Consider the following 15,686-nt stretch of genomic DNA (forward strand, 5'->3'; position numbering starts at 1 on the left):
AGTACCTTTTTAGTTATTGTTAACTAATAGATGGATCTATAAATGACACCTTGTAGCAATGTCTTGAGGTGCTGATTAATCTGATAATAAGTCTTGATTAAATAATCAAAGACAAAAGGCAAAAATGGGAGCTAACTTATGATGGGAATTTTCTAAAGCATCATCTTCTGGTGGTGTAACTAAACTAGTTCAATTCATCATTATAGACTGAATAGACCTACGTTTTGTGAACCTGGAATGATTAAATGATTGCCATGCCTAATACTTGCAGAGCATTTGCTTTGTGGTAGACATTCTTTTATTTAATATATTTATACTTATATAAGTAACTTATTTAATCTTTATCACGAATATTTTTGTTATTCCCATTTTTCAGAGAAGAAATTGAGTATCTGATTAAAATAATGATCAACAAAACTAGAGTTTGAATATATGCATTTTGTCTCTGGATTGTGTTCTTTTAATTACTGATATTCTTTGCTTCTCATAATTCTTCAGACAATGAAACAGGCTGAGATTAGAAGACTATGTTTTGTATCACAGTTTTGTCAATTTTCTATTTTGTAGGATTCTTTTGGGAGAAGGGTGGGTGAAGAGTCCATATCAACTCTTTAACAATGATATCATATTTTAACGTGGAGGTCTTTAACGATAAGTGCAGTGTACATCATGTATAAGTCCAGTGAGTCTTTATACAAACTCACAATGTTCTTTACAATTCTTTTTCCTTTTCAGGGATAGCCCACCTCATGTTCCAGTACCTGAACTTTCGACAGACACTGTTATAAATGTGATTGCAAATATGACAATCACTATCCAGAGTCTCTTCCCAGATCTCCAGGTTTTCCCTGCACTGGGTAATCATGACTATTGGCCACAGGTAACTTTGACATGAACTTCCAATGGTGGTTAAAAGATACTTCCCATACATGGTGTCAAAATTATAGTAGATTAGCCAGTGAGATAGAGCATGCTCTTAGTAAAAATCATTGAGGAAGACAAGACAGATGCTTTGGGGACTTTAAAAGGATTTTTTAAAAATAATTTATGGAAAGTTATATCAGTAGTGAGTTTTCTGAAGCAAACTACTCAGCTTGGAGATTTCTAATTCCTGTTTTCCTTCATAATCTTCCTCAATTTCTCTTCTCTTTTGAATAATTTTCTTATTCATTTGGCGAGGAAGGTTGATACTGAGAAATACTTACATTTCCCAGAACTTCTGTTGGACATATAAAGACCTATATATTGTGAGCTAAACTACATTGTGATTAAAATAAAAAAAAAATAACAAACTACAGTAAGAACCCAAAATGGAAGCCCATCTTCTATCTGGTTTACCTAATTAAGATGTGGTTCAAGATGGGGACTATGTTCAGATTATTTAATATCTGTTACAGCTCTTGCTGTAACCAGAGTGGCCATTTATTAAGCAACCTGTGTGTTGTAGCTGGATTCCAGTCCTGGCTATGAACTACTGTGTCAGTAGTGTGCAATCTTAGATTTGTGCAGATTCAAGAGATCACAGACTTTGCTGCATGGTCCAAGACTTGGCAGACTGTGGCCTGTGGTCCAAATTTGGCCCATTGCCGATTTTTGTAATAAAATTTAATTGAAGCACAACTATATATTTTTTTTTCAGTTTGTGTTGTCAGTGGCTGCTTTGTGCTGTAATGACAGAGTAGAAGAGTTGTTACAGAGACCATATATCCCATAAGACTGAGATAAATGTTCTGCTTCATAGAAGAGCTTGCTGATGATGCCTGGGCTACATTGACCTGAGACCTAGAACTGTCACATTGCTTATTCAAATGCTCACAAGACTTAGTGGCAGAGCCCGTATTCTGGATCTAATCACCCCATTTCTGTTTTCAGTTAGACCAATATCCTTTCACAGATCCCTTGGTCTTGCCAAATCAACATATGTAATATTTCCTATGATCTTTATTTTGTACACCGTTTTCTACTTGCTTCAAATACCTTCTCCATTTCATACAAAATGGATGCTTCATGAGAATTTTCATTTTTGTTAATTTAAACTGACTAGTGATTTTGAAAAATTATATTCTAGAAGCGTAGATTTTAATCTCCTTTTTGTCACTGGCTTTCAACTTTGAGATGATCAAGATGTGAGGTTTTTTTCTTTCTAAAGATTTATTTTATTTATTTGAAATGCAGAGTTACAGAAAGAGAAGAGAGACACAGAGAGGTATTGCATCTGCTGGTTCAATCCCCAAATGGCTGCAGCAGATATCCCTGCATACCCATGTGGGGAGCCCAGGGAGTCCTTCCTGTTGCCACCCAAGGAAGTAGTCTGGGTCAGGGTCCCCATTTACACCTATACTGGGCTAGGCTGAAGCCAGGAGCCAGGAGGTTCTTCTGGGTCTCCCACATGTGTTGCAGGGGCCCAAGGATTTGAGCCTTCTTTCCCTGCTTTCTCAGGCACATTATCAGGGAGTTGGATCGGAAGTGGAGGAGACAGGACTTGAACCGCCTGCGACGCCAGCCCATATGGGACGCTGGCATCTGTACCTGCTATGCCACAACGATGACCCCTAGATGTGAGTCTTTTTGAGTTAGGCTTCCTATCAGTGGAGATATTTGTCTACACACTACAGAGGTTTGAGGACACTCTCCAGGAGCCCAGCATTACATGTAGTGTTTCTATATGCCTCAGACTCACAGAGTAGAAAACATGGGATTTCAAGAAATGGTCACTAGAGTGTAAATCTCTATCCAGCCTTACGTCTGATAACTTGTCCAGATTAGGGAATTACATGTCATGTCCCTGATCCACAGCTTATTCATTTGTAAAACTTTTGTGAACATTAGTAATTAAAAGTCAAAGCCCTCAATAAGTAGGCTGGTGGTAGGTTAAGCATTGGGCAAGTGACAGAGGATACATTTCTTTTTTGCCTTTTTTGGGATTTGTGTCATTTTTCTTTGTTTCACTTTATCTAGTCAAATGTTATAGTAATTCATGGATAAAGATACTATCTAGCTTCTGTAATATATCCTTTTATATGTGCTGCTAGGGTAAATTGGGCAGTATGTCTACTATAAAATTTATTTGAAAGGCAGAGTGACAGAAAGAGAGGGAGAATCACAGAGAAAGTAATCTTCCATCTACTGGTTCTCTCCCCAAATGGCTACAGTGGCTACGTCTGGTACAGGCTGAAGCCAGGAGCCTGGAACTCCAGTCTCCTATACAGGTTGCAGGGGCCCAGGTACTTGGAAAATCTTCCATTTCTTTCCCAGGCACATTAGTAGGGAGCTGGACCAGAAGTGGAGCAGCCAGAACCTATACTGGCACTGGATATTTGATGCCAGTATTTCAGGCATAAGCTTAACCTGTTGCCCCAGCATGTATGTATGCCTTAAACAGTTAATTTTTTCTCTTTTTAGCTTACGATATTGTATTTGAAAATTATTATTATATAATTCTACTGTAATCCTTCTACTTTACAAGTTCAGGAATGTCATGAAAGCCCTGTAACAAATTATCCTGAAGACTGATATCTAGAATCTAATTCTGGAGAATAATAGGAACAAACAGATTTGATAAATGTTATTTCTCCATTAATAACTCACAAATATGAAGCATAGATATGTAAACACATATGTACATCTTCACCCATTGCATCAGAAGTGGATATCCATGTGGGGAGTCCAGGATTCCTTCCTGTTGCCACGCAAGGAAGCAGTCTGGATCAGGGCCCCTATTTACACCTATACTGGTAGGATGATGCCACCAAACTTACTAGTGGGTTGCTTCCTATTATGTTTCATTTCTGAGCAGTGATCATGTCACAGCCAAATGGGATTGAGAAGGCAGCACTGTGCAATGGATAAAGTGAGGATGATGTGTGAAACACCTAGGGACTTAGAGCCTTTTCTGGGACTGACCAGTTCTTCCTGGATAAATCACCTAACTTTTGTGGTGCTCATATTTCTCATATTTAAAATAGGAAAGTCTGGAGTGATTTTTATATAATTTTTAGGATTCTGCGTTACCATACCATACCATACTTTGGCATCCCTCTCAGTGAACAAAGGCCAAGACTTTGTGACTTTAGATTATCATTATTATTGTTATTACATTGTCATTCATCTGTATCCATGAAGAATTGATTCATGGACCCTCATGAATACCCAAATTTATGGATGCTCAAGTCCCTTATATAAATTTGGATAGTATTTGCAGGTAATCTGTGTACTTTCTCTCACATGTCTTAAATAATCTGTTTACTCATAATTGTATAATGTACATGCTATGTTAATAGTAGTTATTCTTGAATTGTTTAGGAACTAATGGCAAGTAAAAATGTTTTACCCTTTTTTTCTGAATATTTTTACTTCATAGTTCATTGAATCTACAGATATGGAGGGCTGACTGTATTATAATTTTTAATCATAATCTAGATTGGCCTAAACCACTGTGTAATTCTCAGATAGGCTAACCTGAACTTTGATGCAAACTGAAAACATATTTTGAGAATTTGTTCCAGGAACAAATCATTTAGTTATGTTCATTTGTCCTTAATGTAAATTGAAAAATAACTAGGTATTTTAATAGATGCTGACAGGGAAACTCGCCTGAGAAATAAATTTGTACCATCCATACACAGGAGAAAAGGAAAGTGAAGAAAACAGTGTCCTTCCTTAATATAATCTTGAAAAGCAAAAAATAGAAATAATTATCTAGGGGCTGGGATTGTGGCACAGTGGGTTAAGTCACTGCCTGCATCGCTGGCATCCCATTTGTGCACCAGCTTGAGAACTGACTGCTCCATTTCCTATTCAGTTTCCCGCTAAGGTGTCTAGGAAAGTAACAGAAGGTGGCTCAAGTACTTGGATTCCTGCCACCCATATGTGCTCCTTGCTTTGGCCTGGCACAGCCTTGGCCATTTGAAGAGTGAACCAATGGCTAGAAGATTTCCCTCTCTCTTTCTTACTCTGTCTCTTCCTCTCTGTAACTCTGCCTTTCAGGTAAATAAATAATTTTTTTAAAAGAGAATAATCCAATTTCATAAATGATTTCTGAATATTTATTCAATATTTATTTTCTTAAAGTTTTTTTCTCTAGAGCTTATCACACCATAAGACTACTTTATGTATAAAATAATATTATTATAATACAATGATAAAATTAATATGAGAAGATAATTTATGATAATAATATCTTGTGTTTTATTATTATAAATAATTTTAAAAGTAAGAACATGGTGATATAATGTGGGCTACTATAAAGAGATTTCTTCAAATCAAAATGTAGTTGTAAGTCTTCATTTAAGAGGTTAAGAAGCTTCGTAGTAGTTTTCACACTTCCCAGGGTTGTGTTAAATCCTAAAGTCATGGAGGTTTCCCCATTCCTTTGGCGTGCACTCTAGGGCCCAGAGTGCATGCCAAAGGAATGTCTTCATTTTGCACCCTAACTTGATTGTGTCTACTTCTGTGTTCCTAGGACCCCTGTGGCAGCACCCAAAACATTGTCTAATCGTTAGCTGATTATATTTTGCCCTGCTCATAAGATATAAATTCTGTAAAACCTAAATCTATCTAGTATTCATTCCTCCTTGTGTGTGTGTGTATATATATATATATATATATATATATATATATATGCCTAACATAGTAGTCAGTGTTTAAATACTGTTTAAATTCACTGATCCATGTTACCTTTGACATTTCAATGGTTTGCATTATTTGTGTCCAGGATCAATTGCCTATAGCCACCAGTAAAGTGTATGATGCAGTAGCAAACCTATGGGGACCATGGCTAGATGAAGAAGCTACTCTTACTTTAAGGAAAGGTAAGTGAAAGACTTATCTCCATTTTCCTTCTTTCTTATTCATGTTTAGACTTAAATCCTTAAATGTTTGCTTGGGGATACCATTTATGGAGAACTTCTGCACCTAGTTTTGGTTGAGAACAGTGAATAGTAATGCCTAGTGACATGTGTTGTGAGCTTGTTTATCTTGTAAGGAGCCCTTCTTCTTCCACCATGGATCAGGTATGTTCTACAGGAAACAAAAGCTGAGCTTTGGATTGAATGTCAATAAAAGAGCAGTTGAGGGGCTGGGATGTTATATAGTGGGTAAGGTTATTGCTTGCAATGCCAACATCCCATATGGTTGCTGGTTTGAGTCCCAGATGCTCCACTTCTGATCTGGCTCTCTGATAATGGCCTGGTAAAAGCAGCAAAAGATGGCCCAAGTGCTTGGACACCTCCTACCCATGTGGGAGATATGGTAGAAATTCTTGGCTCCTAACCTGGCCCAGACCCAGCCACTGCTGTGATCTGGGGAGTAAACAGTGAATGGAAGATCTTTCTCCCTCTTTTTCTCCCTTTCTCTCTATAGCTCTGCCTTTCAAATAAATATATAAATCTTTTTTAAAAAGTCATTGGATTTAACCAACTTCAGATTGTTTATTATCCATTTAGGCCTGTGATGGTATATATACTGAACATGTACAGACTACTTTTTCTTCTCAATGTTCCTTAAATGACAGAGTATAACAACTATTGTCATGGCATTTATATTGCATTTGGTATTAAAAGTAATCTAGTGATGGTTTATTGGATTTTAGAGGATGTGCATAGGTTATCTGCAAATACTACTCCCTTTCATAGAAGGGACGTGGTCATGAAAAGATTTGGTATCACTGTAGGTTTCTATCTAGATCCCCCTAGATAATGAAGGACAGTCATTTGTAACTGGAATATTGACTGAGAAAAGAAAATAAATACTTACTTTTAATCAAGCAAGCACAATTTTTAAAACAAACAGCTGGTAGGGTGAGGATAACTAAACTTTTAGCATGGGCCTAGAGAAGCTTGGAAAAGTGATGTATAATTAATGGATTGTAAGACCTTCTCTGGATAAAATCCCTGGGTGGCTCTCAACACATCATTATGTACATTCATAGCATTTTAGGAGTTTGACTGAGGTGTCTGGCTGTTAAACTAAGACTTGAGTGGTTTTAAAATTTTGAGACAAGAAATATTGTTAATGTCTAGATTTCTCCCAGTTATATTTTTTCTTTTACTAATTTTCTTAAACCTTTGACTTTTGCCACTATTTTTCTTGTGTTTTTGTAGCATGTAGCAAATCATAGTATAAGGTGTCTTCAGAAAGTCCATGGAGAATGAATGCATGTTATTTTAAAAAAAACTGTATTTCAAAACTTTTCCACACCAAAATGAACTTACATTTTAATTCCATTTTCCTATAAACTTTTTTGAAGTACTCTCATATTTATGAATTTGAAACTTGCTATCTTGGAATTACTCTATGGTCCTAATTAACCTAGGGAGATATAACTAGTTCTACACCCCTTTAACCTAAAAGACACATGGAGAGCTGGTGCAATTTGAAGAGAGAGCCACAAGGGATACTCTGGATTTCAGGCGAAAAATAACTGACAAAAAGAATGTTGACCCTAAGCAAAAGCTATTTGCATTCCACAGTGAAGTCCATTCCAATGCGTGCCATCAATTTTCTAGGTAAACACTGGAGTCTAATAGTAAATTTGAAAGTGACTTCCTTGAAACTCTTGACAGCAAATGTGATTTGAAACCCAGATGCCCTGTGTGCAGGGCCTCGCACTTTGTTCCTCCAGAGTCCCTAGTGAGAAATGTTGTCATCTTCTACTGCTAAAACAAGAATGGCAGCGTATCAAAACCAGCTTCCGGTAACTTCAAACCTGTCTGCCTGGCCACTACCGTAGTGAAGATCATCAAGTGTTATGACAAGAGCGAAGGCTAAAGGAAAGGAGAGGCCGTGGTCAGCATGACTGAGAGCTCAGGGACAGCGTGGATGGTGTGTGGGCGTGCCGTAGAGGAGGCAGGGCTGGGATCTCAGTGGCCGGCTCAGAAAGCACAGTTGCAGCTTGTGGAGTGGTGTGTGTGGGAATAGGCCTTGAAGCCTCTCCTGCCCATCATACGTTTTTCTCAGTGGTGTTCAGCAAGGTCCATATCTGTTCCTGTTGTTTGGATTTTATGCTTCACAATATCTCTCATCTTAACTCCCCAAGCATATAAAAGTAGGGATTGATATATTAATACTTAATTTATAAAATCCCATCTCATTGCTTATCACCCATAGAGTTGATTATCTTCTCAACTGAATAGTGTGTACTGTTGTTATTAACCTCAATATGCATGTTTTGGATCTGGCACATAGTAGATTTTCAATAAATGATTGTTAAACCTGATTCTTATCTAATGACATTCTCTCTATGTGCAAACGAAGCAGTAGCAGATAAATCTAAGCTTTCTGACCAGACTATAGGCCTTAAGAATTTACTTTCATAATGTCTATGTGTGTGTGTGTGTGTGTGTATTTTCCTAAAGTTATATTTTAAAATTGTTTTTATAGGTGGCTTTTATACACAGAAAGTTACAAATAACCTTAGGATCATCAGTCTAAATACAAACTTGTACTATAGTCCAAATGTTGTGACGCTGAACAAGACTGACCCAGCAAATCAATTTGAATGGCTAGAAAATACACTGAACAGCTCTCAGAAAAATAGAGAGAAGGTAAGTTTCACAGACCAATATCATGCAGGGGATAAATAGAAGACTAAAGTTTGTGTACTTTTTGAACCTGGGGCAGAATCAGATAGTAATGCAAGAAAAATAGTAGAATTTGAATACATTGTCACATGAAACATGTTATGAATTATTTCTGTTGGTTTTCATATTTTGTTTTGGTTTTAATGCTTTTCAACTTAATTGACATTTATTGACATAAAAATATCCAATTTAGAAAATTGTGGCCAAGATTATACGTGCCTTATATATCAAAAGTGTTGTATAAAGGAGAAAAATACATATATAGAAACCTTCATAGTTTTATAATTCTGTTCCTTTTTGCATCATAAATAAGAGTATATTTTCTTCTTAAATTTTAGTTAATATACTTAAAATTTGGGAAATCCAAATGTCATTCAGTTATGATAAATGTGCCAACTGATTCTCATGCATAGTCTTTGTGTTCTTTTTTTCTAGGTGTACATCATAGCACATGTTCCAGTGGGATATCTGCCTTATTCAAATAACACTACAGCCATAAGAGAATACTATAATGAGAAATTGGTAGATATTTTTAGGAGATACAGTGATGTCATTGTAGGGCAATTTTATGGACACACTCACAGAGACAGCATTATGATTCTTTCCGATGAGAAAGGTAATATGATATTCTGTTTGCATCTCCCAGGTCCAAGATGCTAAAGCAAAGCAATGAATATCCAATAAACTTACTGAATTAGTAAATTAAAAATTTCACTAAAAAACTTGCTACTGATATCATCTTATGGATTGGCTTCAAGGGTTGTTATATGAGTGTCCACATGATTAATAAGCCTTCAATTGGAGTTATTCAACATAAATTCCAACTAGCTCCACAGGACCAACATCATTTATTGCCTGTTAACATAAAAGCCTCTGAAACCCTCAGCTCCCTCAAATTTTCCTTTACATGATATTGTTGTTTTTTATTTACTTGCCAGATTGCTTTCTTTTTATATGTATATTATTTCTCAGAATTTAAAAAGCAAGGTAAATTTTACATAATAGTTTAAAATCAAATATAGAAAGGTGGGTACTGTTAAGCCATGGCTTGGGTTGCCCACATCCTGTATTGGAATATCTGTCCAAGTCCTGGCTAGACAGCTCTGATTCAGCTTCTTGCTAATGCACCCAGGAAGGCAGCAGATGATGGCACAAGTACTTGGGTGCCTGCCTGTGGGACATGTGGGAGACCCTGATGGAATTCTGGCCCCGACTTTAGCTTACCCAGCCCTACTTGGTGCAAGCATTTGGGGCAGATGAAAGATCTCTCTCTCTTTCTCTGTCTTTCTCTCTCACTTCCCCTCCCTAGCCCTCTCCTTTTAACTCTTTCATTCTGCCTTTCAAATAAGTAAATAAATCGTAAAACAATAAAATTATAGGAGAGAACTTCATGAAGTTGTAAATAAATTTATTTAAATTTCCATTTATTTTTGCTGCAAATTTTCACTTAGATTTTTATAATGCACAGTTTTCAGGAACTGTAACAAATTTTATGTATGTATATTATTTTTTATTATTAAAAAATCAGAGAAGAAGGGGAGGGAGAGAGAGAGAGAGAGAGAGAATCTCCCATTTACTGGCTCACTCTCCAGATGTCCCTAAGAACTGGGACTCGGCTAGGCTAAGCAGGAACTATGACCTCAATTCTGGTCTCTCACATGGGTGACAGGGACTCAAGTATTTGGCCATCACTTGCTGTCTGTCATCCAAGTCAAGCATTAGAAGGAAACTGGACTCATGATCAGAGCTGGAGTTGAACCCAGGGACTCTGATATGGAATATTAGCATTCCAAGCTGCATCTTCACTGCTGTGCAAATACCCACCCCTTCATGAACTTTTTGAAGATCCGTGTATGCTTGGATTTCAAGGTGTTTTTGCACCAAAATAAGGATTTTTTTAAAGATTTATTTTATTTATTTGAAAGAGTTACAGAGAGAGGTAGAGACAGAGAGAGTGGTCTTCCATCTGATGGTTCACTCCCCGGATGACCACAACGGCCGGAGCTGCGCCAATCTGGAGCCAGGAACCAGGAGCTTCTTCCAGGTCTCCCACGTGGGTGCAGGGGCCCAAGAACTTGGGCCATCCTCTACTGCTATCCCGGGCCATAGCAGAGAGCTGGATCAGAAGAGGAGCAGCCAGGACTTGAAACGGCACCCATATGGGATGCTGGCGCTTCAGGCCAGGGTGATAACCCGCTGCGCCACAGTGCTGGCCCCAGTAAGGATCTTTTAGTTCCATTTTTCATGACCTTTTTAAAGTATGCTCCTACTAAGCTTTTCTTTGTAAGTGGTTATTAATATTGTCATCATCGACATTGAAAGAAAAAAATAGAACAAGCTCCAGCAGAAACTAAGAGTTAAAAAATAAGAGTGCTGCTTTCATGGTAGTCAGATATGAGAAAAAAATCACTATGCTTTGCTTTCAGTACTTGAGAGACATTTTTGAAATGTTTCCCTATCATGTAGAATCAGTAGGCCTAGCAGGTTTTTGTTTTTGTTTTTTTTGATAGTTTTCTTTTTTAATTCAGAAATTTACCTCAATAGATAGGTATGAATATGAAGGCCTTTTAATCAAATTCCTATTATGTCACTGGTAGAATATGGTTTTAGGTATGGGGACAGACACACTAGTTTTAAATTAGGTGTAAAGAAAGACACACTATTTTCATATTATGGGTACATGTACCCCTATTAGGTAGATTTAGAATTTTCTTATTATGAAAAATTTTCAAATACATGTAAATGCAGAGAGAATGATTCAACAAACTCATCTCTCATCTTCAACATTTATCAAGATTTTCCACACTTGCTTTACCTATCACTTTTGTGTTCTATTTCTCTTTTCCCTGGTGTATTTGAAAGTGAATCTCAAAAATCAAATGTCTTTCATTCTTTTGTACTTCTGTATTCATTATAAAATATATGTATAATTTACATAGCTATAGTATCATTGATTTATCTAACAAAACCAGCGATAATACTTTGGTATCAATAATAAAAATTCCCACATTTGTGCAAAAGTGTCTATACTTGTTTCAAGTCAGGCTTAATCAATGATCACACCTCATTTGGCTGTTATGTATGTTAATATCTATCTGGCACCAATTTATCTTTATTATCGCTATTTATTTTAAAAGCATTTATTTATATTATTAATTTGAGAGGGAGAGACAGAGAGAAAGCTCCCTTCTACTGATTCACTTCTCAAATGCCTGTAACAGCAAGGATTGAGCTGTGGCTAGAACCTGAAGCCAGGAACCCATTCCAGGTCTCCCCCATGGGTAGCAGGGACCCAGTTATTTGGGCATCACTTGCTACCTCTCAGGGTGTACATTAGTAGGAAGCTGAAGTCAGGAGATGGGGCTGAGAATCAAACCAAGTATTCTTATGTAGGAAATGGGCGTCGTAACTGCCAGGCTGTTCTTATTTTTAACATAGTTAAACTCAATATTTTGAAAATCTATATGTTAATGTACATGTGTTTGTCTAGGAAGGCCTGTAAATTCTTTATTTGTGGCTCCTGCTGTGACACCAGTGAAGAATATTTTAGCAAAACAGACCAACAATCCTGGTATCAGACTATTTCAGTATGATCCTCATGATTACAAGTTATTGGTAAGTTGTCACAGTTTCCCATTTATGCGTGTCTTTGCAGTTTTCTCTAGCTTGTTTCAGTGTCTCTCAGAACTGCTTTGTGAGCTGTATTTTATGTTTCCATCTCATGATGTTGTTCCCTTTCATACTTGAAAGGTTTGTCAGCACTTTCTAAGTGTGGGCTTATGAGGGTCACTATAGGAGGCCATTTCTGTCCTCCTAAGGATTTCACATTTATTTATAAGAAACTTTCATCGTGTGATGCCTTATTTGTGAATTTGTATACATATTGACATTTTTCATGAAGTCAATTTAATTACTCTTCTCCAGAACACAACTCTCTCTTGGACTATGCTCATATGACCATGTGCTTGTCTATTCCTCTATAAAATGAGAAAATATCACTGGATTCATTGAATTACTGTGAGGATTCCATGAATTAATCTAGGTAAAGCACTTAGAAAAATGTTTGGCTCATACTAAGTGCTCAATAAATGTTAGCAAAAATATTTTTTAAAGGAAAAGTAACTAAGTCTGGACCATGTCCACAGCTCTGTACTTCAGAACAATTTACCCTTGAAAGGCTAGCTGTTAGCCTGTGGATGCTTCAGTTTGGATAATTGTGCCCTCACCTTTTTCAAATATAATTAGAAAAGAATCCACCTCAGTTAAAGTTGTTGATGTTATTACATTTTCCCCCCTAAATCAATTTAAGTAGAGGATGGGTCTGTTATTCCCCAGAATAACAGAACAATGGAGTAGGGTATTAGAAATCTGATTTAACCTATGGGAAGTTACAGAATTGCAAACTAGCCCAGAGGATTTTTTTTACAACTATTAGTTGTCTGTTTCTGTATCTGGACTTCAGGCATGGATATACATGTATCTATGTGTGTATGCATATATACATTCACGTAGATCTATGTATTTTTGTATTAATGGAAGATGACCTAGAGAGATTTTCCAAATACAACACTAAATAATGTTTAAAAGTAAAAAGCAGTTAATATAGGATGATACTATTTCTTAAAAGCCAAAATGATAAGTAGGTATGTATATTGTAAATATTTGTCTTATACATGAAATTAGAAATACATACATATACTGGAGTCCTGGTAAATTTTTTTTTTTTATTTTTTTTTATTTTTTTTTATTTTTGACAGGCAGAGTGGACAGTGAGAGAGAGAGAGAGACAGAGAGAAAGGTCTTCCTTTTGCCGTTGGTTCACCCTCTAATGGCCGCCGCGGTAGTGCGCTGCGGCCGGCGCACCGCGCTGTTCCGATGGCAGGAGCCAGGTGCTTATCCTGGTCTCCCATGGGGTGCAGAGCCCAAACACTTGGGCCATCCTCCACTGCACTTCCGGGCCACAGCAGAGAGCTGGCCTGGAAGAGGGGCAACCGGGACAGGATCGGTGCCCCGACCGGGACTAGAACCCGGTGTGCCGGCGCCGCAAGGCGGAGAGTCCTGGTAAATTTTTAACAGCTGGTTCACTTGGGAAAATACTGCCTTGATTTATAGTGCTTGCCCATTTCCACTGTAGGAATACTGTCTCTGTGGACGATATCAAGATGTCAAAGTGTCATCAGTTGACTCGTAATAATTCTGAAAATGTAAGCTGTGAGCTGACTTCAGCTGCTGCTACTGCATTACTGATTTATAAACAACTATTAGCAATGGTTACCTTGAGATGCATGAATGACAGGCTTTTTAATGGGTACATTTGTCTGCATAGTTTACTTACAATTATGCATTTTCATTATTTTAAATGATTTTTTAATTGTATAGATTTTGTTACCAAGTTTCTTTCTTCAAAGCCAACTGACACTTTCTAATGATGACAGCTGTGTGGTAAGAACAGCCTACCAATGTTAAAAGGAACTCTTCTTGTTTTGCAATACTTTTCATGCTGAAAAATGAGCCGGCGTCATTACTGTTTTCACCTGTAGGATATGTTGCAGTATTACTTGAACCTGACAGAGGCGAATCTCAAAGAAGAATCCAACTGGAAGTTGGAATATATCCTGACCCATGCCTATGACATTGAGGACTTGCATCCAACAAGTTTATATGGATTAGCTAAAGAATTTGCAAGCTTACACAGTAAGCAGTTTGTAAAATACTACAATTACTTCTTTGTGAGTTACGATAGCAGTGCTGTTTGTGATAGGAAATGTAAGGCTTTACAAATTTGTGCAATTATGAATCTTGATAATATTTCCTATGCAGATTGCATCAAACATTATTATATAAAGCACTATCACTAGTATTTCAGTTTGTGTTAGCAGAAAATGTAACAAAGCTCTGTTTCTGAGATGTTTGTGCAAATTGTTGAAATCTTTGTGAATTACTTAAAAGGGAACAGAATTCCTATATTTTCTTTCTTTTCTGAGATACACAAATATAGACATTTTTAACATTTGAAATGTTTACCATATTGAATATTTTTGAACTACTCATTAACAGAATAATCTTGGATGTAAATATCTTATTGCAATTCATGTTATTGTATGAGGGGTTTTCAAAATGTCCATGAAAAAATGTGTATTATGAAAAAAACTATGTATAGACTTCAAACATTTTTTGCTCCAAAATAAACTTGTCTTTAAATCTCATTTTCCAGAAATGTTTTGAAGTACCTTCATGTTTAATTTATACTCTTCCTAAAATTGCCATTTATAAAATAAAACAAATTAATTTTCCTTAAGTATGATGAAGTATTTATTTGAAAGGGAGAGAGAGAGAGAGAGAGAGAGAGAGAGCCTGAGAGAGAGAGAGAGACTCTTCCATCTTCTGGTTCACTCCACAACAGCCAGAATGTTGTGGAGTGAAGCCAGGAGCCAGAGCTCAATCCTGGTCTGTTAAAGTGGGTGGTAGCATTGAAAAACATTCTTGACATGGTAATTTTCAGACTTTTAATATATTCTTCAAAGAATCTCATGTGTAAATTGATATTCAAACGGTTTATATCTTATGTGTAAACATGTTTACATGTACTAATTTTAAAAAATAAATGATTTTATTTTAAAAGTGCAAATGCTGAAATAAAGCACACTTTCATTGTTTCAAACTAGACACACCATTTAGAAATCATGGTGGCTACAATTATACTTAAAGTTGGTATTTTCAAATGACTAGATCACATGTTTCTGTTCTTATACTTCTGGACAGAATCTCTAAGAAAACAGTTTGTGCCATGTAGAGGAAAAATTTTAAACAGTAAAAAGCAAAGTGGCGTGAGTTGAATTGAGAAGTGAGTCTCAGCACCTGGAGTGGGTAAGCTGGACTTGAAGGGTAACTGTGAAGGAAATTCTTGTATCTGCAGGAAGTGTTGGGCAATAAATAGTTAAGTTCATCCTATGTTACTTTACAGTTTACAGTTTTTACTGGTACCTTTTTGTATTCAGATGACTTTTCTTTTAAAAATAAATTATCTTAAAATTTTAGTGACATTTAGGGATATTATCAATAGTTAAATGATTTTTTTCTGTTCAAAATTCAGAATGAATTGCAAAT

General features: G+C 36.6%; 1 protein-coding gene across 1 annotated transcript in view; it reads left to right on the forward strand.

The window, feature by feature from the left end:
- SMPDL3A (sphingomyelin phosphodiesterase acid like 3A) overlaps nt 1-14,860 on the forward strand; it is a 21,859-nt gene extending 6,999 nt beyond the window's left edge. The window contains exons 3-8 of the mRNA XM_062186706.1: nt 736-880; nt 5,714-5,810; nt 8,380-8,543; nt 9,015-9,195; nt 12,070-12,194; nt 14,120-14,860. Of these exons, the coding sequence (XP_062042690.1) occupies nt 736-880; nt 5,714-5,810; nt 8,380-8,543; nt 9,015-9,195; nt 12,070-12,194; nt 14,120-14,437 (1,030 nt within the window). The 3' untranslated portion in view covers nt 14,438-14,860. The remainder of the gene's footprint in view (nt 1-735; nt 881-5,713; nt 5,811-8,379; nt 8,544-9,014; nt 9,196-12,069; nt 12,195-14,119) is intronic.
- Nucleotides 14,861-15,686: the final 826 nt, after the last annotated feature.

The sequence above is a fragment of the Lepus europaeus genome, chromosome 3, assembly GCF_033115175.1.
Source record: "Lepus europaeus isolate LE1 chromosome 3, mLepTim1.pri, whole genome shotgun sequence".
NCBI classification, from domain to species: Eukaryota; Metazoa; Chordata; class Mammalia; order Lagomorpha; family Leporidae; genus Lepus; species Lepus europaeus.